General features: G+C 42.0%; 1 protein-coding gene across 2 annotated transcripts; it reads right to left on the reverse strand.

Annotated features, from left to right (window-relative positions):
* Positions 1-13: 13 nt before the first annotated feature.
* On the reverse strand, positions 14-26,188 carry LOC106583876 (serine/threonine-protein kinase BRSK2). 2 transcript variants are annotated; one of them, XM_014168497.3, is made up of 19 exons: positions 24,756-26,188; positions 23,344-23,438; positions 22,682-22,767; positions 19,500-19,640; positions 17,665-17,781; positions 17,523-17,556; positions 17,317-17,385; positions 17,089-17,235; positions 16,771-16,802; positions 16,141-16,305; positions 15,375-15,472; positions 14,899-15,052; positions 10,744-10,804; positions 9,477-9,759; positions 7,029-7,077; positions 6,665-6,788; positions 6,190-6,400; positions 4,510-4,599; positions 14-4,422 (listed from the first exon to the last, which is right to left on the reverse strand). In XM_014168497.3, exons 1-19 carry the CDS (start codon positions 24,841-24,843, stop codon positions 4,214-4,216), a joined length of 2,253 nt encoding a protein of 750 aa, XP_014023972.1. In that variant the 5' UTR covers positions 24,844-26,188; the 3' UTR covers positions 14-4,213. The 2 variants fall into 2 exon arrangements, with proteins under 2 accessions (XP_014023972.1, XP_014023971.1); XM_014168496.3 differs by having other exon boundaries at positions 14,899-15,061.

Genomic DNA, 26,188 nt, shown 5'->3' on the forward strand with positions numbered 1-26,188 from the left:
TCTTAACTTCTGATGTAGTTTATTGATCTTTATTTATCACAGGCAATAATAATCATAATAGTGCACTTTCATTTTTTTTTAAATATAATACAGACATTTCTTATATAATCATCCTCCTCATGTTGTATAATCATCCCCCCACATTACTGTTTTAAATATTTAAGAATTGTTTTGATCTACTGTGTATGAAGGGGGGGGATTACAGTTTTACAATCTTGGAATGATCAATAATGATGACAATAATCATATTGTGAGTACAGTGTGAATAAAGAATCAAGATATGGTTTCATACTTACTGTATACAATGGACAGAGACATGGGGAGGGGTGTGATTATATAAGGATGGGGTTGGGTTGAGGTATTTTCATCTGGATGAGAGGGTGGGGGGGTTTAAGAAGAGATGAGGGTGTAGGAAGGGTGCAAGGAGGGAGTTGGGGTGGTTGGAGAGAAGCGGCCTTTTCGCTGTAAGATTCACCCACAATGGGGTTTGAACGGTTATTTACACAGAATGTCTAAGGGTTTCGCTCTAGTTGTGTCTCCAGCCAGTATTTCCCCTAGTTTTTGTTTTCAGGCGAGGAAAGGCGGGGCGTCAAAGCTCTCAGTAACAGCAACGTCCAGGCCCTCTGGCCTCAACAACGCCAATTGAAACCAATAGAAGCCAAACTCTTTGAAACGTGAAGCAACAGAGCTGGGCAGGGAGAGGCCTACCCCACCTATACAAAAGGTAAGGGTAACACGGTCTCCCACTAACTGTCTCTGTTTTTTAGCACAAGGTAATGGAAAATGAAAGACTGTGGGGTCGTGGGTCTTGTTTCACATCTATCTCCCATTCAAATGACCCTGACCTCTGACCTAGAATGTGGCGGGGGGGAGGATGAGGGCTCTGAGAGGTCGTGCACATACAATCTCACACAGACACCGGACACACACACTGACAGGTCGAGCAAATATAACAGACAAGTACCTCCCTCCGTACGCATCATCTTAAGGCGCTCAAACTAATTCCTGGCTATGCAAACTCTTACTACTACTATTCTGTGCAGGACGGTGCTGGATTCATAAGCCATCTATATTAATGCAGTAAAAAAACATTCACTGTCATCACCTACAGGGCCACATTGCTTTCCAGTAGTATCATGCAGCATTTCATTGCCGACTAGCTCGGCTAGCCTGGTTACACCTTCACAATAGTTCCTGGAACCATGCTGGAAAGGACAATGTGAAAGGAAAATATCCAAGACAGCACAGTACGGTTCGACACGATAGTAGGAAAATGGGTACATGATTCCTGCCAAAAGGCCTTGAGTGAAGGGTGTGAGCTACAATGAGAGGTGAGCTACTAAAGTCAACAAGCTATAATCATGTTCTTTGCTGTGTGGAAGGGGAGCGAGATGAGCCCCAGGTAAGGAAATCGAGGAAGACTGCCACCCACTCTTTTCATATTTCATGGTAAATGGCCGATTCACACCGATTAAGTGTACAGTACAGCCGTTATAGACAGTATGATAAATAAAGAGTTACAATAACCTACTGTTCTAAGTCTCCTGGCTACAGAATCGCCCTGTTTGCTGTACAAGCAGTTGTGTGCTACAGTAGCCGTGTGTTGACTCCAACTGATATGAAGTGTGATGATGGCTGATGGGGACGTGGTATAACGTGCAGCGGTGAGTCTTAGTTACTGTGCTGTGGTCACAGCCAAGGAATGGTGAGGTAGGGTGAGACTGATAATAGGGGCTTAATGGCAGTGGCATGAAACAAGGTGTCGACTTACGAGGGACTAGCGAGGGACTAGGGGAGCGACTAGAACGAAACCTGTGTTTTCTTTTGGTGCTCTGTGCAAGGGGATAGGAGTATGAGGGGGGACGTAATGAAGGGGTTGGGGGGGGGGGGGGCAAGGCAGTGGCCAAGGGATGGTAGAGGGAACCACTTTATTTGTTTTGTGTCTTTTAGGACAGTGCATTCCAATTTTAAGGTCCAGTTTATAACAGTTTTTTTTTTCTCTGAAAGAACAGGAGGGTTCATGTGTATGTGAATACTGCTTGTGTTCTGCACGTGGTGTTGGGCCCTCAGTCAGTGTTTTCATGTGGTGTGTCCATATCTTTGTACACTTAAGTAACAACATTCTAGCAGAATATGACAGAGAAGGACTACCCCCACCCTTTCCTGCTCTCCTCTGCTTTTTCAAGTGTCTATGAGATAATCTTTTATTTACTTCATGGAAGATTAATATTTTTTGCCATCCCAGAAATTCCCAAAGCATCAAATCTATCCTTGGTTCATTTCTTAAAATTTGTTTTGTTGCTTTAAATGGGAAATCTTCATTATACCAAACAAAGACATCAACAAAAAAGACATCAAAAGGAGCTGGAAGGATTTTTGCAGCATTGGTTTCTAAAACATTGAAGAATGAATGGACAAGAGGTTGTTTTCTGTCTCGCTCTGGAAAAGAGGGTTCAATCTGGTTTCAACTACAGCAGCCATTTTGTCAGTTTCAATGCTGTGCCAATATTCCAACAGAACTTTCCCCTCTATTTTTGTCAGTATCTTCCCTTTCCACTACATTTCCTCTTTGCAATATATAAATCAACAAATAAATACATAAATAAATATAAAATAAATCTATGACATAAATAAAATAAATAAATACTGTCACAATAGTGTTTGTTTTTGACATTCACTTGGTTTGCGTTATCTCCATTTTGTTGGCGGCAAACATCAAACTCATTTGTGCTCAAATCACAAACAAAAGGAGAAAGGAAACAAAAAACTAAATGGATTTCATTATTTTTGTATGGTCTGTTCCTTTCCTCTCCTGGGAATGAGTGTGCAGCGGTTACAATGTTTTTCTCTCTGTCATCCTTAAGTTAAAGTCTCTTTTGTTGTTTCTTGAAATTAGCTTTTCCACCTCCTCACCTCCCTCTGCTCTCTTAATTAACAGAACAAGTCAGTTTAGGTGTATAGGGCCTTTTCAAAAGCCGCATCATTCAGTGCCCCATGTCGGCTATATTGGGAATGTAAGGGAGGGAGGGTTGGTTGTTTTCTGTAGAAAACAATAATGGATGTGGAGTGCTTGGTTCAGTCCTCCTGGAATAAACAACTGATGAAGATAACTTCCTGTGAACTACATCTTCTTCATCTTCCATTGGACTGAAGTGAACTGAGCTCATCATTCAGAGGATCTGCTGAGGGTTCCATTCATAGTATCAGAATTACTCTAATGATTCTAGTTATATCGTTCCATTATCTGTTTGAAATCTCTACATATTCCAGATGTCAGTTGTAGTGGGGGCGTTGAGACTTTCTTCCATGCCTTGTCTGTTATTTTTCTTCAACTTGGGTGATATCTGTAGAGATATCTGTTGCTTAATCCTCATTTAAAGGCAAGATGGTTTTCATAAGTTTGTTTCAATTGCATTTTAGGAATCATACAATTGTGGTGCTTAGTTAGAGAAAACAGATATTTGTCTTTATTTTGTTCAAATAGCTGTATTGACATCTTTGGAGCTACTTGGATGCAAAGATGCATTTGGATACTTCATTCTGATTTTGATGCAGTCTTCCTCATCATTATCTTAAATTCTACCATGTTTCTGTTCTCGTAACTTATCGTTAATGAGAATCCAGTGAAAGGACCCAACCTGTTTGTTTCCTTGATATCCACTGAATTGACTTGACCCGTAATATTTCACTCTCACTGACCCAAAAAGCGATGTTAGGTTAAACTTAAGTGGAGCCACATCAACTGGGAAACACTTATAATTGTTGATATTATTTCGGAATTTCCACAAAGGTTTTCATCTTATTGGTTGTAGACCGGATAACTTAAAAAAAAATGTTTTTGCCTTTAACCATTCCCCATAAGTCTGCCCGCTTATTTTACTGGCTACATATTGTTGTTGACAGTTACATGATGTGTTGTACTTCAAACGTACAATTAGACATTTTTCTGATCTTGGCTTCTGTTCTGAAGCAAATCTAAGTGACACTGCATTTTCCTCTCATCCTCTCTTTTCTATCTTGGTGGCCAACTATCTTGTTGGGCCCATTTCAGGTTGAAGCAGTGGTTTGTGATGATTGCTGGGTCAGGTGGTTTGGTAGATGTGACGGTGGTAGTGGTGATGGTGGTAGTCTGAGGGGGTTTGTCTGTGTTGTTCTCTAGGTCATCTCTCTCCATCTGTCCTATCCTGTTGATGTCTGTTTCCAGAATGTTCCCTCAGGGCTGGGACTGTGTCCCGTTGGAGGAAAGGAGTCTGGTCTTGTCTTTGCCCGAGCCCCTCCTCTGAAGCACGCTCCCACTGCCCCCTATCCCTGCGTCACCACGCTCACACCTCTCGCCCCGGTCCCCACCTCCTTCCGAACGTCGGGAGTTTTGCCGGGTCGGGGTGCTGGGCGGACGCGAGGTCAGCTGCCCATTCTTCTCATCTGGGGAAAAAAATATAAAAAAGACATGAGTTTGATGAAGACAGAGATATAAATATTGTGTGTGTGTGTGTGTGTGTGGGGACCCACCAGCCAGTGCCTGCACAGATGGCTGATCATGAGTACTAAGTAGCTGGGCTTGAATCGTTTCCACCACTCTCTTGAACCTGCGACTTGGACCTAAGGAGAAAGACAAACACTCAGTCAAGGTATACACTGCCCCGCATCAATATTTTAGATTAATTACCTACATGTATAGTGAGTTCTGTTAACCTGTTGGGGTGTAGGGGGCAGTATTTTCACAGCCGGATGAAAAACGTACCCAATTTAAACAGGTTACTACTCTGGCCCAGAAACTAGAATATGCATATTATTGGTAGATTTGGATAGAAAATACTCTGAAGTTTCGAAAACTGTTTGAATGGTGTCTGTGAGTATAACAGAACTCATATGGCAGGCAAAAACCTGAGAAAAATCCAAGCAGGAAGTGGAAAGTCTGAGAATTGTAGTTCTTTTGATTCTCTAATCGAAACTACAGTGTCTGTGGGGTGACGTTGCACTTCCTAAGGCTTCCATTGGCTGTCAACAGCCTTCAGAAAGTGGTTTGAGCATTCTCCTGTCACTGGGCAGATAATAGGAGCTCAGTTACTGAGTGGACTGCCTGGTGACAAAGGGATTGGATATGCGCAGTCACGCGAGCACGCCGTTCCTTCTTTTTCTTCTTGAATGAATATGCTATTGTCCGGTTGGAATATTATCGCAATTGTAAGTTAAAAATACCATAAAGATTTATTTTAAACAGCGTTTGACATGCTTCTAAGTACGCTAATGGAACATTTTGACTTTTCGTCTCTGGTACCGCGCGGTATGCCTTTGGATAGTGACCTGAACATACGAACAAAACAGAGGTATTTGGACATAAATATGAATTATTTCGAACAAAAAACAACATTTCTTGTGGAAGTAGCAGTCCTCGGAGTGCATTCTGACAAAGATCAGCAAAGGTAAGACAATATTTCTAATACTAATTCTGAGTTTAGGTTGCCCCGAACTTGGCAGGTGTCTGTATAGCTCGCTGTGATGGCTGAGCTATGTACTCAGAATATTGAAAAATGTGCTTTCTCTGTAAAGCTAATATAAAATTTGACACAGCGGTTGCATCCAGGAGTAGTCTATCTATAATTCTTTAAATAATTGTTATATATTTTGTCAACGTTTATGATGAGTATTTTTGTAAATTGATGTGCACATTCACCGGAGGTTTTGGTGGGAATACATTTTCTGAACATCACGCGCCAATGTAAAATGCTGTTTTTGGATATAAATATGAACTTTATCGAACAAAACATAGATGTATTGTGTAACATAATGTCCTAGGAGTGTCATCTGATGAAGATCGTCAAAGGATAGTGCTTCATTTAGCTGTGTTTTGGGTTTTATTGACACATGTCCTTGCTTGGAAAATGGCTGTGTGATTATTTTTGTCTATGTACTCTCCTAACATAATCTAATGTTTTGCTTTCGCTGTAAAGCCTTTTTGAAATCGGACAATGTGGTTACATCAAGGAGAAGTGTATCTTTAAAATGGTGTAAAATAGTTGTATGTTTGAGAAAGTTGAATTATGACATTGTTGTTTTTGAATTTGCCGCCCTGATATTTCACTGGCTGTGTGTCCCGCAGGTGGGACGCTAGCGTCCCACGTAGCCCATAGAAGTTAACTGTCTTGACAGTTGTGGTATATGTTGGGGATATATTATAGGATGCACTACCTGATATGAGGGTGAAAGTCACACTGTAGATGCCATTTTCCCTCTTTCCTTCCCTCTCGGCTCGTTCCCTTTCTCTGTCCCTCTCTCCCTCAGAGAAGGCAATGTCCACCTGGAACTTAACAGGCTTCTGGAAGACGGAGGGGCCACCAGAGGACTTATACTCTGCTCTGAAGCTGGTCTGGGAGACGACGCTGTGACTCAGGGACGGGATCTGGACAAATGTAATGTAACACAGCATTGGAAACAGAGCTGGAAACAGCTTTACAAGCTTTCCATCTATGTTTATGTGTCCATGTTTTATGAATGTGGTTGTGTATCTTTGTATCATGGCTGTACAGGCCTTTCACTGAAACAGAGTAGGGGAAGGTACAGAGGAGAGGAGAGTAGGGGAAGGTACAGAGAAGAGGAGAGAGTTGTCAGAGAGAGATAGAGGGGAAGAATGAGTGATGATAGAGGATAGACAGAGATTACTCACAGACAAGAAGGCATGGACAATATCAGCTTTGATGGAACTAAGCGGTTTGTCTCTAATGACAACAAATATCTGTTCCTCCTTTTCCAGGCTGATGAAGTTCCCAAACCACGACTTCTTGGCCAGCCTGTCAGTCAGAAGCAACAGTCATATATTAATATTTTTTTAAGAATCTACATTTCAAATGTTAAAGAGAGGTGCTTTTATAAGCATTTATAATGGCTTATTCAAGGAAGTTGATTTAAAGTGTTACCTAACATGCAGCATAGAAACGTGCTACAGGCTAGCAGATAGCATTTTACATGACAGGCAGGACAGTCATTCTGATGGATATAGATACACAGTCTGTCTATGATTATCTACTTACTCTGGGCTTGATTCTGGAGTTAGACTGGACATGTCCTCCGGTGTTGGAACTACAGGAGAGCAAAAGGAGAGAGATGGAGAGAGAGAGAGAAAGAAAGAAGAGAGAGATGGGGGAGTTATATATGGAGGGAAAGATAGAAAAATAAGGAGAAAGAGAGGGGGAAGTAGAACTTAATGACACCACTTGATGAGGTTCAGTTTCATTGATTTAATTACCATCTGTCTAATTAATTTGAGCACCGTATAGTACACTACGGTCCTTCTGCAATGGTAGAAGAGACTGTGGCTACTTTGAGAACAGAATATGCACATACAGGTAATAATGTTTACATACTGTTTTACCCAATTCATGTGTATTTACTGTCATGGCTCATCCTATATACAGTGCTTTCAGAAAGTATTCACACCCCTTGACTTTTTCCACATTTTGTTGTATTATAGCTTGAATTGAATGGCCAGGTCGCAATTGTAAATGAGAACTTGTTCTCAACTTGCCTACCTGGTTAAATAAAGGTGAAATAAAAAAATAAAAAAATAAAATAAAAAATTTAAAATGGATTAAATATCTATTTTCTTTACTGGCCTACACACAATACCCCGTAGTGTCAAAGTGAAATTATGTTTAGACATTTTTACAAATGAATACAAAATTAAAAGCTGAAATGTCTTGACTCTTGTAATCAACCCCTTTGTTTTGGCAAGCCTAAATTGTCACACACACACTGATGTTTCACCTGTCTTTGTGATTGTCTCCACCCCCCTCCAGGTGTCACCCATCTTCCCCATAATCCACTGTGTATTTATACCTGTGTTTGTCTGTTGCCAGTTCATCTTGTTTGTCAAGTCAACCAGTGCGTTTGTTCTCAGCTCCTGTTTTTCCCAGTCTCTCTTTCTCACCATCCTGGTTTTGACCCTTGCCTGTCCTGACTCTGAGCCCGCCTGCCTGACCACTTTGCCTGCCCCTGAGCCTGCCTGCACCTTTGCCCCACCTCTGGATCTGCCTACCCTGAGCCTGTCTGCCGTCCGGTACCGTTGCCCCACCTCTGGTTTACTGACCCCTGCCAGCCTTGACCTGTCTATTGCCTGCCCCTGTTGGATTATTAAACCATTGTTAATTCGACGTTGTCTGCATCTGGGTCTCACCTTCATACCTGTTATAAATAAGTTCAGGAGTAAAAATGTGCTTAACTCACATAAGTTGCATGGACTCACTGTGTGCAACAATAGTGTTTAACATGATTTTTGAATGACTACCTCATCTCTGTACCCTACACATACAGATAATTGTAAGGTCCTTCAGTCGAGCAGTGAATTTCAAACACAGATTTAACCACAAAGACCAGGGATGTTTTCCAAAGCCTTGCAAAGAAGGGCACCTATTGGTAGATGGGTTAAAAAAAAAGCAGACATTGAATATCCCTTTGAGCATGGTGAAGTTATTACACTTTGGATGGTGTATCAATACACCGATTGACTACAAAGATACAGGCATCCTTCCTTACTCAATTGCCGGATATGAAGGAAATCGCTTAGGGGATTTCACCATGAGGCCAATGGTGACTTTAAAACAGTTACAGTTTAATGGCTGTGATAGGAGAAAACTGGAGATGGATGAACAACGTTGTAGTTACTACACAATACTAACCTAATTGAAGCCTGTACAGAATTAAAAAAAATATTTCAAAACATTTGCAACAAGGAACTTTTTGTAATACTACAAAAAGTGTTTGGGGCAAATACAATATAACACATTACTGAGTATCACGCTATTTTTTTCAAGCATAGTGGTGGCTGCATCATGTTATGGGTATGCTTGTAATCGTTAAGGACTGGAGAGTTTCAGGATAAAAAAAAGAAACGGAATGGCGCTAAGCACAGGTGAAAACCTAGTTCAGTCTGCTTTCCACCAGACACTGGGAGATGAATTCACCTTTCAGAAGGACAATAACATAAAACCCAAGGCCAAATCTAAACTGGAGTTGCTTACCAAAAAGACAGTGAATGTACTTGAGTGGGCGAGTTACAGTTTTGACTTAAATCTGCTTGAAAATCTATGGCAAGACTTGAAAATGGTTGTCTAGCAATGATCAACAATTAATTGGACAGAGCTCGAAGAACACCATTATATACTTAAATATTTATATTCATTGCTCGTTCTAAATGTCTGATTTTATTTTTGGGATTTGTGTGTATTGTTAGGTATACTGCACTAACTAATTGAAAATATGAATCACAATGCATATAATTGTTTATATCATATCATTTACTTTAGATATCCAAACAGCAAGGTTTGGCCCAAATCTGTTTTGACTACAAATGAAATGAAATACATTGAATTGCCAAATTCCTGAATTGAAATAGAATTGACCCCTCTCCCCCTGCCGTTTGCCAATAATCCGTCCCACTCTCATACTACAGCTTGCACACACTTCCCCCCCCTCTCTCTCACCCTGCAGTTTGCGTCGGTGGAAGCGTGGCGATCCCAGCAGGTTGTTCTTAAAGGAGTTGAGGCGTGTCCTCCAGTGGGCGGAGCTACTGGCGGCCAGCCCCCCGCTGCCTCCAGGGCTGGAGGGTGGGGTTAGGGAGAGGGATCCGCCTCCACCCACACCGCCTCCCTCCGCCCGCGAGGAGGAGGACGATGACGACGACGAGGGAGGGGTGGGCGGGGGGTGCTGGGGGTGGTGGACGGGGGTGCCCAGGGGGGTGGGGAGTGGAGACCCCTGAGGGGTGACCTGTGGCACAGGGGCAGAGTTAGGATAGACGTTCTTAGTGACCGACTTAAAGACGGAGGGGGCGGGGAAAAAGAAGAAGTGAGGGATGGGGGAGAGGATGGGTGAGGGGGACGGAGAGGGGGGAGCTTGGAGAGGTAGTGACTTCATGGACTGGAGGTGAGTGCGATCGGGGAGCCCTTTGGAGGGCAGAGTCTGGGTTTTGGGGTCAGGCACGGTCGTCCGTTGTGACGGCCGGGGAGTGGTGGCACTTCCTGGTTTGGGGTCTTTGGAGTGGGTGGTGGAGGCGGAGGTGACTTCTGATTGGCTGAAAGTGAAAACTGGGCTCTGATGCGTGGGAAGAGAAAGGACAGAGGGATGGAGAGGAAGGAAGGAGAGAAGGAAAGATGAAGAGAGCAATGGTCATGAGTTATGATTTATGAATATACTAAAGACTTCTGATTGTACTTACATTTCTAATTGTAGGGATTTATCAAATGAATATTCTGTTATTCATCTTATTATGTAAATTTATTAGCGTCCATTTTGAATAAAGGTGCAGAGACCCTTTCAATTTGAGGGCTAATATATGATCTTATCGGTGTGTGCCTCTTCTCTTGTGTGCCTCTATTTGGAATGTGTATGTGTGTGTGTGTGTGTGTGTGTCTCTAGTGTTCCTCTAGGCCCTTACTATTGGTGTGTGTGAGTGTCTATGTTATGGGTAATGGCTCAGAATGGGACATTATGAGGGTGACGGACAGTCTCAGAAGAACAGTTACACTTCAGTACAGAGAAACACAATCAAATCACAGTAGTGTAGATGTGCAGTAGCATATTTCACCATGAACAAAAGGTAGTCTGTACAAAAATATACTGATATTACAGGTATGGTATTTTATAAATTCTTCAGTAGAACCACCTCAATAATAATCAGGTAGTGTAAGTGTGTCCATTTGTAAAAGAGTTGGTCAAGCATGGTAAGATAAGAGTTGGCCAAGCGTGACTTACCCTGGGACTGCTGAGAGGACTTGATGAGAGCCCTGTTGAAGCGCCACTGACTGAACGAGACCTGAAGGACAAAAATCCTAGTATCAGACAACACATAGCATAGTCTCCCTTATGGAAAGCCACATGAATTTCACGTGATCTTATGTGAAGTTAATGTGATAACATGTGGCAACGTGATAAAATGAAACTACACGTCACAACATTTCAAAGTTTTCCACATGTGAAAGTGCAAATTCGATTTTCACATGTGAAAATGCAATTCCACATATGAGAGTTTGATTTTCAGAAGTGAACACTGTTTACATATGAAAGTGCAAACATTTTACTCTTCTCACATGTGAAAGGGTGGTGTTAGCATGTGAACTCTATATTGAATACATGTGAAGAACTGACCTAATGTGCCTCTTATTTTATCCATGTAAAAATGTCAGCTTCACATTTTTTTTTAAAGGGAAGTAAATAAATGGTATGGGGGTTTTAAGGTAAGTGGTACGCTGTTGAGCTAAAATGTGTAATAAAAAAAAAGGTGTACAAATCTTTCAATGACAATATGCTTACATTTGACATATTCACTTAGTACTGACTTTTCAATATGACCCCAGATTGGATTTGAACTCACAACCTCTTGATTACACTGATCTTGCTGCTGCACCACAGTCTAAGAAGTCACATACACATTCATTACCTATAATACATTTCTGCACATAGAAAACGAGTGTCATCTGCACTGCTATTTTAGTTATCAGTTGATTATTCTCTCATCATTGATATAATTTACTTTTTTCAGCAATTTGAGGGTCTGTATAGTTGTCTAATGTTGGTGGGTATATTATTCTGTTTTAATGTTACTCCTGAATATAATCGTTTTTCTTGACTGTATTATGCAAAGCTGAGATTTACTTTTAAGTCCAAAGTGTAGGAATACATGTGAAATCAGTCATTGACACAGACATGGTGGTGTAACAGGAAGATTGTAATACTGTGACCCACGGGAGTACAAATCCCAGTTGAGGACCTGTTGAAAAATAATTACTCTATAAATAACCATACACAATGTAATCAAGTGTGGAAACCACTGCAGCAATTTTGTGACATCCTATTAACTTTGTTTGCAGGTCATCATGTGAAAGGTTATATGATCACATGAAAATCCACATGTGAAACTTCGTGAGATATCACCACGTGAAGTGTTCCAAAACCACATGGTTTCACATGTGAAATAGAATTTTGCAGGTGCAAAACATGTGGAACTTTCACATATGAAAGGATGTGATTTTCCACATGTGAAATGATGTTTTTCCCCTGACTACACTAGTACAACACAAAGCATATACACACACACACACACACACACACACAGCTGTGAAAAAGTATTTGCCCCCTTCCTGATTTCTTTGCACATTTGTCACACTTAAATGTTTCAGATCAAACAAGTTTAAATATTACACAAAGATAACCCAAGTAAACAGAAAATGCAGTTAAGTGATGATTTTATTTATTAAGGGAAAACGCTATCCGAACCTTCATGGCCCTATGTGAAAAAGTAATTGCCCCCAAAACCTAATAACTGGTTGTGCCACCCTCAGCAGCAACAACTGCAATCAAGCGTTTGCGATAACTGGCAATGAGCCTTTCACATCGCTGTGGAGGAATTTTGGCCCACTCTTCTTTGCAGAATTGTTTTCATTCAGCCACATTGGAGGGTTTGAGCATGAACCGCCTTTAAGGTCACGCCACAGCATCTCAATCGGATTCAAGTCCAGACATTGACTAGGCCACTCCAAAACCGTCATTTTGTTTTTTTTAAAGCCATTCAGAGGTGGATTTGCTGGTGTGTTTTGGATCATTGTCCTGCTGCAGAACCCAAGTGCACTTCAGCTTAAGGTCACGAACTGATGGCCGGACATTCTCATTCAGGATTTTTTGGTAGAGAGCAGAATTCATGGTTCTATCAAAGAAAGTCATCCAGGTCCTGAAGCAGCCCCAGACATTCACACTACCACCACCACATTTGACTGTTGGTATGATGTTCTTTTTCTGAAATGCTGTGTTACTTTTACGCCAGATGTAACGAACGCACACCTTCCAAAAAGTTCAACATTTGTCTCGTCAGTCCACAGAATATTTTTCCAAAAGTCTTGGGGATCATCAAGATGTTTTTTGCCAAAAGTGAGACGAGCCTTTGTTCTTTTTGGTCAGCAGTGGTTTTCGCCTTGGAACTCTGCCATGGATGCCATTTTTGCCCAGTCTCTTTCTTATGGTTGAATCATGAACACTGACCTTAACTGAGGCAAGTGAGGCCTGCAGTTCTTTAGATGTTGTGGATTCTTAAGTGACCTCTTGGATGAGGCATCGCTGCGCTCTTGGGGTAATTTTGTCAGGCCGGCCACTCCTGGGAAGGTTCACCATTTTCTCCATTTGTGGATAATGGCTCTCACCGTGGTTCCCTGGAGTCCCAAAGCTTTAGAAATGGCTTTGTAACCCTTTCCAGACTGATAGATGTCAATTACTTTGTTTCTCATCTGTTCCTGAATTTCTTTGGATCGCAGCATGTCCTGCTTTTTGAGATCTTTTGGCCTACTTCACTTTGTCAGACAGGTTCTATTGAAGTGATTTCTTGATTCAACAGGTCTGGTAGTAATCAGGCCTGGGTGTGGCTAGTGAAATTGAACTCAGCTTTCCAAGAAATGTGATTAACCACAGTAAATTTGTGATTTAACAAGGGGGGGCAATTACTTTGTCACATAGGGCCATGAAGGTTCGGATAATTTTATTAAAGGAAAAAAGATATCACTTAACCCAAGCAAACACAAAATGCAGTTATCTTTGTGTAATATTAACATTTGTTTGATCTGAAACATTTAAGTGCGACAAATGTGCAAAAAAATATAGAAATCAGGAAGGGGGCAAATGTTTTTTCACAACACTGTATATATGGTGAGTATGTGAGGTTCTTCAAATAGCCACCCTTTGCCTTTGACAGCTTTGCACACTCTTGGCATGCTCTCAACCAGCTTCATGCAGTTTTGAAGGAGTTCCCACCTATGCTGAGCACTTGTTGGCTGCTTTTCCTACACTGTGTTGGGTCATTGTCCTGTTGAAAAACAAATGATACTCCCACTAAGCACAAACCAGATGGGATGGCGTATCGCTGCAGAATGCTGAGGTAGCCATGCTGGTTAAGTGTGCTTTGAATTCAAAATTAAATCACAGACAGTGTTTCCGGCAAAGCACCTCCACACCATAACACCTCCTCCATGCTTACGGTGTGAAATACACATGCGGAGATCATCCGGTCACCCACACCTCATCTCACAAAGACACAGCGGTTGGAACCAAAAATCTCCAATTTGGACTCCAGACTAAAGGACAAATTTTCACCGGTCCGTTGCTAATGTCCATTGCTCGCGTTTCTTGGCCCATCAAGTCTCTTCTTAATGGTGTCCTTTAGTAGTGATTTCTTTGCAGCAATTTGACCATGAAGGCTTGATTCACACAGTCTCCTCTGAACAGTTGATGTTGCGATGTGTCTGTTACTTGAACTCTGAGGCATTTATTTGGGCTGCAGTTTCTGAGGCAGGTAACCCATGAATTTATCCCCTGCAGCAGAGGTAACTCTGGGTCTTACATTCCTGTGGCGGTCCTCATGGAAGCCAGTTTCGTCATAGCGCTTGATGGTTTTTGCGACTTCACTTGAAGAAAGGTTGAAAGATCTTGGAAATTTCCGTATCGACTGACCTTCATGTCTTAAAGTAATGATGTACTGTCGTTTCTCTTTGCTTATTTGAGCTGTTCTTTCCATAATATGGACTTGGTATTTTACCAAATAGGGCTCTCTTCTGTTTACCCCCCCCCCCCCCCCCCCACACACCTTGTCACAACACAACTGATTGGCTCAAATGTATTAAGGAAAGAAATTCCACAAATGAACTTTTAATAAAGGCACACCTTTTAATTGAAATGCATTCCTCATGAAGTTGGTTGAGAGAATGCCAAGAATGTGCAAAGCTGTCATCAAGGCAAAGGGTGGCTATTTGAAGAATAGTTTTGATGTCTTCACTATTATTCTACAACAGAAAATAGTAAAAAATAAAGAAAAACCCTTGAATGAGTAGGTGTTCTAAAACTTTGACCAGTAGTGTATCTATGTCTAACCTCTGGCTGTGTGTGGAAGTGTCTAGCGCCCTGCGCGTGGGTGTGGGGGAGCCCTGCTCCGTCACACTCAGCACCTCCAGACTCTTCCTCTCCGGCCGGCACCGGCCATGACGGGTCAGCATGGGAGAGTCCACCCGTTTCCTAGGGGGATCTGCTGGGAGACCTTAGAAAGGTTAGAATCCAGGTCTCAGAGGTACACAGAAAGGTTAAAGCACCTCTAACGTATGTTATTTAAAGCACTGGTGCTTTGTCGGGAGGTTTTGACATGCTGACATGTTGGACATGTTTCCAAAAAAACTGTTTTGTCACAGGACAATTATTTTGAAAAGTTTCATTGTAGCTCTTTTATTTTGAAACAGAATCGCCAGATGTTGCTTATTGTCGCTAGCTTCACAGATACCTATCAGTATGTTGTTTCTTTCTAATATATGTTGTCTAAAGGTTTTCTAATGTTGTCTAAAGGTTTTCTTTCTAACCTATATCGTTCCTGGGCGGTAGGTCTTCGTCCTCACAGCTGGGGTAACGCTCTTTCCTGTCCAAGAGGAGGTAGTAGATCATCTTCTCCTGGTTGTCTCTTGGAAAACGAGAGAGAGAGAGAGAGCGAGAGATCGTAAGAGACATTCAGGGATTGAAAAAGAGTGTTGTGATATCTGGGGTTAATATCCGACCAGAATATAATTGTTTTATTAACAATAACGAAACAGTTTTAGTATAGTTACAGCCTGAATAGTTCACTCAGAACTAGAGCATAATTCGAATGTGAGAGTTGGAGGGACAACAGTAGAAGGAGAAAGAGCCATTGTTTATATCTTTGGTCATGTTTATGCTTTGCCAGAGTGATGTAACATTTGACGTGCCAAAAAAGCAGATTAGATTAGTCAGTCAGTCAGTCGAGAGAGAGATCAGAAAGAGGAAGGACCCTGTCCAAATACTCCACAAAGTCCTATTTCCATAGGTCAGATTACCTTTACTTCTCCAGAGAGAGACAGAGAAAAATACTAGGATAGAGAGGCAGGAAAACACTAGTAGAGAGCAAGAGAAAGAGAGAAAGCGAGAGAGGCAGACAGAAAATAATTATCCTATTCCTACTTCTAATAAAGAGGTGCCAGAGACACAGAGATCAAGAGTTCGTTTCCACAGCAACCAGTGAATGGTGACACTACAGGGGCCACATCAAGGGACACTCAGCGCAGGTCCCGGGTCAGCTTTCCCCAGTCTAAAAGCATCCCAGACAGTACTCACTCCTCACACTGCAGGTCCTGAGTCAGTTTTCCCCGGTCTCTGAAGCAGCCCAGAGAGTGCATGCTGTCCAGTACATCGGGGTCCAGCTCTGTCAGCGACACAATCCTCTTCACACACACACGCCTGGGAGGAGGCTGCTCAGGACACGGCTCGTTACGACCACCACTGACAAGGGAGAAATATGGAAAGGGGGAAAGAGATCGTGTGAGTGTGAAAAGAGAGAGACAGAGATCGAGATAGAAAGACAAATGGAGGGGAAAGAGTATAGATGAGTGAAGAGTTCCGTGAACAAGGTCACATACACAAGCAACTCAACTGACTGTTTCTTTTATTCTTCTATTCAGAGAGAAGACAAATGATACGTTTTTTAAATTGAACCTTTATTTAACTAGGCAAGTCAGTTAAGAACAAATTCGTATTTACAATGACGGCCTAGGAACAGTGGGTTATCCACCTTGTTCAGGGGCAGAACAACCGATTTTTACCTTGTCAGCTCAGGGATTTGATCTAGCAACCTTGCGGTTACTGGCCCAACGCGCTAACCACTAGGCTACCTGCCTAGTGGCAGAGAAAACCAGCTGTGGGTGAGAAAGTAGAGAAAATAGAGTAGAATGGGATGAGTGTACTTACAGATACCAGGAGTGTTTTTGTATTGCTTCTAGCTGTAAGAGAACACAGACACAGTCAGTTAGTTAGTTACCTAAACAGAACAGAGTACTCCTACATCTAATCAGTACCGTGAATCTCTCTCCCCCACCCTTTTTTCCCCCCCTCTCCTCTCCTCCCCTGTACCGTGAGTCTCCTGTCAGGGTTGACCTCGATCATGCCTTTGAACAGGGCCTGGCTCTCCTTCGCCCCATCATCATTCTCCCTCTCTCCATAATCCCCTTCCCTCTCCTCTCTCCCTTCCACCATCCTCCCCCTCTATCCCCCTCTCCTCCCCCATACCGTGAGTCTCTTGTCAGGGTTGACCTCAATCATTCCTTTGAGCAGGGCCTGGCAGTCTGGGGGGATGAAGTGGGGCATGTGGAACACCCCACTCTTCACCTTCTCAAGGAGCTGGCGCAGGTTGTCATGGTCAAAGGGTAGAGCTCCCTACACACAGGAGAGGAGAGAGGGGAGTTACAGAGCAGAGACAGAGGGGAAGAAGAGAGAGAGAGAGGAAGAGGCTCTTACCACCAGCAGTGCAAAGAGGATAACGCCACAGCTCCATACATCTGCCCTGCGACCATCATACTTCTCCCCCTGCAATACAAGAAGACGGCACTACACTCACTTAGAATAAAATATATTCACTGTTCAATCATACAGTATATACACACACATATTGTAGGTGCATGCACCTTGACAACCACAGACATACAGAGAGAAAGGGAACTTACCCTGATAACTTCTGGACATGCATAGTGAGGAGATCTGTAATCATTCAGAAGAAAGAAAATAAAGTTCTTAACATTCATAAACATTCATACTGTACATCACTAAGGACACCCGCCTCTCCATGCACGCCCACACAGTACTCACCCACAGCTGGTCTCTAGCAGGCTGTCCCCCACCTGTAGGGAGGCCATGCCAAAGTCAGCGATGCGGATGTTGTTCTTCTCATCCAGGAGCAGGTTCTCAGGCTTCAGGTCTCTATGACTACACACACACACACACACGTTAGAGAAACAGGTCTGTTCTCTTCTTTCACTTATTTTTTTACCTCTCAATCTCTCTAGTTTTAAATGGATTGATTTAAAATTGTGGCTGTGTATACAGTTGAAGTCGGAGGTTTACATACACCTTAGCCAAATGTCGATATGGGACTCGTTTTACTGTGGATACAGATACTTTTGTACCTGTTTCCTCCAGCATCTTCACAAGGTCCTTTGCTGTTGTTCTGGGATTGATTTGCACTTTTCACACCAAAGTACATTCATCTCTAGGAGACCGAATGCGTCTCCTTCCTGAGCAGTATGACGGCTGCTTGGTCCCATGGTGTTTATACTTGCATATATATATATATATATATATACTTGCATATATATATATATATATTTGCATACATATACATATACATATACATATACATATATACATATATATATATATATATATATATATAGCTCTGACCATATAGAGTGGCTGTGTATACACTGACTTATCAGTTGAATCCAGGTGAAAGCTATGATCCCTTATTGATCTCACTTGTTAAACCCACTTTAAATCAGTGTAGATGGGGAGACAGGTTAAAGAAGGATTTTTAAGTATTAAGACAACTGAGACATGGACTGTGTAGGTGTGCCATTCAGAGGGTGAATGGGCAAGACAAAAGATTTAAGCGATTTTGAATGGGGTATGGTAGTAGGTGCCAAGCGCCCTGGTTTGAGTGTTTCAAGACCTGGAAAGCCTTTCTGGGGTTTTCACGCTCAACAGTTCCCCCTGTGAATCATGAATGGTTCACCACCCAAAGGACATCCAGCCAACTTGACGCAACTGTGGGAAGCATTGGAGTCAACATGGGCCAGCATCCCTGTTGAACGCTTTCGACACCTTGCAGAGTCCATGCCCCTACGAATTGAGGCTGTTCTGAGGGAGGTGCAACTCAATATTAGGAAGTTGTTCCTAATGTTTGTTAATTGCTATATACAGTATATTGCTGTATATACTGCATTGCTGTAGTGTCTGACCATTGAGTGGCTGTGTATATATTGCTGTATACAGTATATACTGTAGTTTCTGACCATATAGAGTGGCTGTGTATATATTGCTGTATACAGTATATTGCTGTAGTGTCTGACATTTACATTTACATTTTAGTCATTTAGCAAACGCTCTTATCCAGAGCGACTTACAGTAGTGAATGCATACATTTCATGCATTTTTTTGTTGTTGTTTGTACTGACCATATAACGTCACTATGTATATATTGCTGTAGTGTCTGACCATCGAGTGGCTGTGTATATATTGCTGTATACAGTATATTGCTGTAGTGTGTGACCATATAGAGTGGCTGTGTATATATTGCTGTATACAGTGTATTGTTGTAGTGTGTGACCATATAGAGTGGCTGTGTATAGATTGCTGTATACAGTATATTGCTGTAGTGTCTGACCATCGAGTGGCTGTGTATATATTGCTGTAGTGTCTGACCATCGAGTGATTGTGTATATATTGCTGTATACAGTATATTGCTGTAGTGTCTGACCATATAGAGTGACTTTATATATTGCTGTATACAGTATATTGCTGTAGTGTCTGACCATATAGAGTGGCTGTGTATATATTGCTGTATACAGTATATTGCTGTAGTGTCTGACCATATAGAGTGGCTGTGGATATATTGCTGAATACAGTATATTGCTGTAGTGTCTAACCATATAGAGTGGCTGTGGCAGAAGTCCAGCGCTGAGATGATCTGTCTGAAGAACTTCCTGGCCTCTTTAGGTGTCAGTCTGCCCTTCTTCACCAGGTAGTCAAATAACTCTCCTCCTGAGACATGCTCCAACACCAGATACCTGGGAGAGGGGGATAGGGAGGGAGGATAGAAAAAGGGTGGGGTGATTGAAGGAAGTGGGAGGGATCAAATGCTGTATGTTCAAGCATATAATAATAACAAACTATATACCCACTGTACATGCTCATACATACACTCATGCACACTCATGCACTCTCACATTCTGATGTGTACATGCTTGAACATAGGCCTGTATAGGCCTGTTCATATGCTCACACTTTCAGTACAGCACCAATTATCACTCACACACATTCATGCGCACACACACATACAGTTGAAGTCGGATGTTTACATACACCTTAGCCAAATACATTTAAACTCAGTTTTTCACAATTCCTGACATTTAATCCTAGTAAAAAATGCCCTGTCTTAGGTCCGTTAGGATCACCACTTTATTTTAAGAATGTGAAATGTCAGAATAATAGTAGAGAGAATTATTTATTTCAGCTTGTATTTCTTTTATTACATTCCCAGTGGGTCAGAAGTTTACATACACTCAATTAGTATTTGGTAGCATTGCCTTTAAATTGTTTAACATTTCTAGCGCAGGCGTTCCGCTAGCGACCCACCTCGACAACACCTGGTGAAATTGCAGAGCGCCAAATTCAAAATACAGAAATAGTCATAATAAACATTCATAAAAATACAAGTGTTATACATCGGGTTAAAGGTTAACTTCTTGTTAATCCAGCCACTTTGTTCAAATTTCAAAAAGGCTTTACGGCGAAAGCATACCATGCGATTATCTGAGGACAGCGCCCCGCTTACAAAAGCATAGAAACATTTTCCAACCAAGTAGGAGTCACGAAAGTCAGAAATAGCAATAAAATGAATCACTTACCTTTGAAGATCTTCATCTGGTTGCAGTCACAAGAGTCCCAGCTACACAATAAATGTTTGTTTTGTTCGATAAAGTCCCTCTTTATATCCTAAAAATTCTGTTTTGATGGCGGGTTTTGTTCAGTAATCCACTGGCTCAAAGGCGGTCAAAACATGCAGATGAATACATCCTAATAGTACCGGTAAAGTTCGTCGAAACATGTCAAACGATGTTTATAATTAATCCTCAGGTTGTCAATTGTCAAAATAATCTATAATATTTCCTCCGGACAATAGCGTATTCAATAGAAAGGAAAAACAACGAAGGTAAACCAGCACTGCATGATTCTACAGTCCACTGAGAGAAAGGTCTTATTCTTCTTCATTTTTCAGAAAACAAACCTGAAACAATGTTTAAAGACTGCAGTTCCTATGGCTTCCACTAGATGTCAACAATCTGGGTCCTAACCCATTAGATACTCGATAGGCATTCAATTGAAAATACCCACATAAAAAAAAATCCCACTTCCTGGATATATTTTCCTCAGGTTTTCGCCTGCCATATCAGTTCTGTTATACTCAGACATTATTTTAACAGTTTTGGAAACTTTATATGCATATCCTAGCTTCTGGGCCTGAGTAACAGACAGTTTACTTTGGGCACGCTTCTCATCCAGACGTCGAAATACTGTCCCCAAGCCATAAGAAGGGTCAAATGGTTCGGGTAGCCTCCACAAGCTTCTCACAATAAGTTGGGGGAATTTTGGCTCATTCCTCCTGACCGAGCTGGTGTAACTGAGTCAGGTTTGTAGGCCTCCTTGCTCGCACATGCCTTTTCAGTTCTGCCCACAAATGTTCTATAGGATTGAGGTCATGGCTTTGTGATGGTCACTCCAATACCTTGACTTTGTTGACCTTAAGCCATTTTGCTACAACTTTGGAAGTATGCTAGGGGTCATTGTCCATTTGGAAGACCCATTTGCGACCAAGCTTTAACTTCCTGACTGATGCCTTGAGGTGTTGCTTCAATATATCCACATCATTTTCCTTCCACATGATGCCATCTAGTTTGTGAAATGCACCAGTCCCTCCTGCAGCAAAGCACCCCCACAACATGATGCTGCCACCCCCTGTGCTTCACGGTTGGGATGGTGTTCTTTGGCTTGCAAGCCTCCCCCTTTTTCCTCCAAACATAACGATGGTCATTATGGCCAAACAGTTCTTTTTTTGTTTCATCAAACCAGAGGACATTTCTCCAAAAAGTACAGTCTTTGTCCCCATGTGCAGTTGCAAACCGTAGTCTGGCTTTTTTATGGCGGTTTTGGAGCAGTGGCTTCTTTCTTGCTGAGCAGCCTTTGAGGTTATGTCGATATAGGACTTGTTTTACTGTGTATGTAGATACCTTTGTACCCGTTTCCTCCAGCATCTTCACAAGGTCCTTTGCTGTTGTTCTGGGATTGATTTGCACTTTTCACACCAAAGTACGTTAATCTCTAGGAGACCGAACGCGTCTCCTTCCTGAGCAGTATGACGGCTGCTTGGTCCCATGGTGTTTATACTTGCGTACTATTGTTTGTACAGATGAACGTGGTACCTTCAGGCGTTTGGAAATTGCTCCCAAGGATGAACCAGACTTGTGGAGGTCTATAATTTTTTTTCTGACGTCTTGGCTGATTTCTTTTGATTTTCCCATGATGTCAAGCAAAGAGGCAGAGGCACTGAGTTTGAAGGTAGGCCTTGAAATATATCCACAGGTACACCTCCAATTGACTCAAATGATGTCAATTAGCCTATCAGAAGCTTCTAAAGCCATGACATATTTTTCTGGAATTTTCCAAGCTGTTTAAAGGCACAGTCAACTTAGTGTCTGTAAACTTCTGACCACTGGAATTGTGATACAGTGAATTATAAGTGAAATAATCTGTCTGTAAACAATTGTTGGTAAAATTACTTGTGTCATGCACAAAGTAGATGTCCTAACCGACTTGCCAAAACTATAGTTTGTTAACAAGAAATTTGTGGAGTGGTTGAAAAACGAGTTTTAATGACTTCAACCTAAGTGTATGTAAACTTCCGACTTCAACTGTACATGCAAGCACGCACTTACGCACATACACACACAGACATACACACAGTATATTATTGAGTTTTAGTACAGTACAAGAGACAGGCAGAAAGAGAGGGAGAAAGAGTGTGAGTGAGAAAAGAGGATAATATACTTACAGGTATTTGTTATTCTCATAAACATCATGCAGCTTCAGCACATGAGGGTGCTCTATTAGTTTTAGAATAGCTATCTCCCTCTCCACCTGGCGATAGAGAAAGAGAGCAAGAGATAGAGAGAGAGGGAGAGAGAGAGAGGAGGTATGAACAGAGAGGAGGTAGAGAGAGAGAGCGAGGAGATAAAGATAGCAGGAGCAAGAGGGGAAGAGAGAGTGAGAGAGCAAGAGATAGAGAGAGGGAGAGTGAGGGAGAGAGAGAGCGAGCGAGAGTGTGTCAGTGAGCAAATGTGAGAGAGAGTTTGTATACACACGGTGCACAGCCTATACACCTCAAATAACCCAAAAGTAGAATACAAAGAAGAACCAAAGAGGAAGTAAAAGCTGATGATATATTGTATATCAATACCTTAATTATTAACGACAGCACGCTGGCTGTCTATATAATGTGCTTCTACAAATGCATATTAGCAGGCTCATGGCTCTCTCTGTAGGCTACTGGACCTTCAGAAGGACAGACTCAGAGAGCGTCTGAGTCCCAATTGGCACCTTACTCCCTATAAAGTGCACTACTTTTGACAAGCGCCCATGCTCTGGTCAGAAGTAACATATGATGTAGGGAATAGGGTGCCATTTGGGACGCAGGCAGCTTCTCTGGGTTCATACCTTCATAAGGACAGACTCAGACAGCTTCTCTCGGTTCACAATCTTTATGGCCACCTTCTGTCCCGTAATACAGTGGACTCCCAGCTTCACCAAACCTAGGAGAGAGAGGGTGGAGGAGATGGGGGGAGAGTGAGAGAAATAGAGAGAGACAAAGACCGAGATAGAGAGAGCGAAATAGAGCAGAAAGAAAGAAAAGCTTTGAGTTTGTCTTGTTTGTTTTAGTTACCTTTATTTTCAACACAGCTCAATTCTCATTCATAACAAGTGAACCAGAACCAGACCATACAGGAGACACAGGTGGAGCATGACCTCACCCATACCATATTGACTTGACTATGCAGAACCTAATAGCCTAATTCAGCGACTGCAGTCTACATCAATCTGTTTACAGTTCAACCAGTTCAATCCACTAAGGCTACACCAGCCTGTTTCCAGCACTGACATCTGATACGACAAGTCTACCACTTACTCACCAAAACCTCTATAATAAACCAAGCAATTTCAGTCTTCTCTATCGATTTAAATTCAAGTAAGCTGGTCACATTACACAGGTCTAAAAAAGTCTACCGAGGGCCAGACTCCCAGACCAGGATTAAGTCTACTCCTAGATTAAAAAGCATGCTCAATGGAGAAAGTATTGTTTAGTGCAGGAATAGAGAATAGACAATCTGGGACTGGTACATCGGCCCTTAATAGATCAGTTCAATCTGCTAGTCCAGTCGCCACAGTCTAGTAGCCTACTTTACTATGGTGGAGGGTCATTTAACTCCAATATAAAGGTCCGGTTTCCCAGACACAAATTAAACCTAATCCTGGAATAAAAAGCCCTTTCAATAGAGAATGAAGCCCTGGACTAGCCTTAATCTGGACCGGGAAACCACCCTTTATGTTGGAGTTAGTTAGACTTCAGAGCACCAGGAGATGAAAGATAACAAGATCTGCCTGACTGTGTCCACAACTGTACTGTATTGTCAATGAGATCCACACCTCAGAACACATGGATTCATTCATTCATAAAGGACATACACACATACACAAACAAGCAGACACATACATACAACTACTCCCACAATAATATTACATGCAAAATTATACACATGTAAAACCTGTGACAGCATGCTTCACATTACTGATCACAGATATTTGTCAATATCAATAATATTGGACATATTGGCCCATTCATGTCAGTTGCTACCACTACTGGGACATACAATCAAATACACACAAATATCAATACTGAGGACCTAATGTCCAGGTGCACAAAGAGTGGACTCTTCAGATGACCAATTGTATTTCTCGGCCTAATATACATAAATAGTTATAGATATGACTATTTTCATCTACCATGCACTAATATTAGCAGCTTTTTCGCGTGATGATGCGTTTAAAGGGAGCGGTGCAAGTATGCTTACCTGTCTGCCCCTTCCCAAGGGTTTTCTCCAACCGGTAAGGCCCGACGTATTGGGCCGACTGGCTTACGGACAGCTCCTTGCTTGTCATGATGTCCGTGCGTTTAAGGCGAAATTATATGATGATAAGGAGATCAAATCACTGTTGTTTTCAATAGGAATTTATAGCTATCGGTCCTCGGGGTTGAACGGCTCCACGGTAATAGCATTACAGACGCCTAGCGATATTGTCACAGGGAGGAATGGAGAGAGCGGTTGTAGTCGTGATGACTATTTCGTGGCCTATCGTCTCGGCTAGGCTACTCCCATGCACTTGCCTTTTTCTATGCGGTTACCGTTATATAAATTCGGTAAACTCCAGTTTATTATCAACGACCGTGAATTAACTAAGCAGGAATGAAATAATGGGATGTTAGAAAGTGGAAGAGAGAAATTCGTAGGGAGAATTTGACAGGTGCATATTTGAGAAGTCCAAAATGATGGCAGTTATTATGAATTACAATTATTATTAACAATATACGAATAAATGTGTCCTATTGTTAATATTAGTACAGGCAGATAGATGTAAGGAGCTGGAATAGCCTATCAAAAATGATTGAATCAGATAGGCTCCATGTAACGGCTAGATTGCACACAATTCTGCACCTCATAGCCTACATCCGTTACTGTCATCAGTGATCCTTATAATAACATACTAATGGCATTTGTAAAGAATCGTATTATCGTAACATATTTTAGTCTCCCTCCACCTCTTGTTGTCCCATTTTGGTATGTAGACTATCTCTGCTCCGTCCTTTAGGCTATATGAATAGTAATATTCCGTTATAGCCTCAGAGGGATGGTTTTCCCAATATCCGGTGCACTCTTCGGATTATCCCAGGGCCTGGTATCAGGAAATAGAGGTGAACAGAACGTCAAAACAGCCACCCTGCTATCCGCACCCGTTCGGTCTAGGCTACACTTCCTTCATTCTGTATTCTCCAGTCAACGTCTGTCAACAATTTCACCTTGCGTTTCTGTTCAGATCAAAATAATATTTTTCTTTCGAGAAATAATCGTTTTCTCTATTATGTAAAATGCTCGATTGGATGGCTGTAATAAATCGTGGTTCTACAAAAAATAACAATCTTTAGCTGGTATAGTACTCTCCTCCCTCCCTCTCCTTCCCCTTGCTCTCTCCCTCCCTCGCCGTCTATGGACATATCACAGCATCCCCGCTCGCGCTCCTGCCGCCGCTGGTTTCAAGATTCATCCTTCACCTGCGTCCTTGTGCAGAAAGATGTAGCTTCAGAAGCAATTCGAAAAATATCTGCTTGTCTGTCGAAGTTCTTTGCATCCACAATCCGTCACGGGATAGCCTCCCTTCTGGCCGCAAACCCGTTTTATTTTTTCTCTCTCCCCTCTTCCTCTCCTCATCCGATACGGCAGCATCAGCA

This window comes from Salmo salar, chromosome 23 (assembly GCF_965601325.2).
Source record: "Salmo salar chromosome 23, fSalSal1, whole genome shotgun sequence".
Classification (NCBI taxonomy): Eukaryota; Metazoa; Chordata; class Actinopteri; order Salmoniformes; family Salmonidae; genus Salmo; species Salmo salar.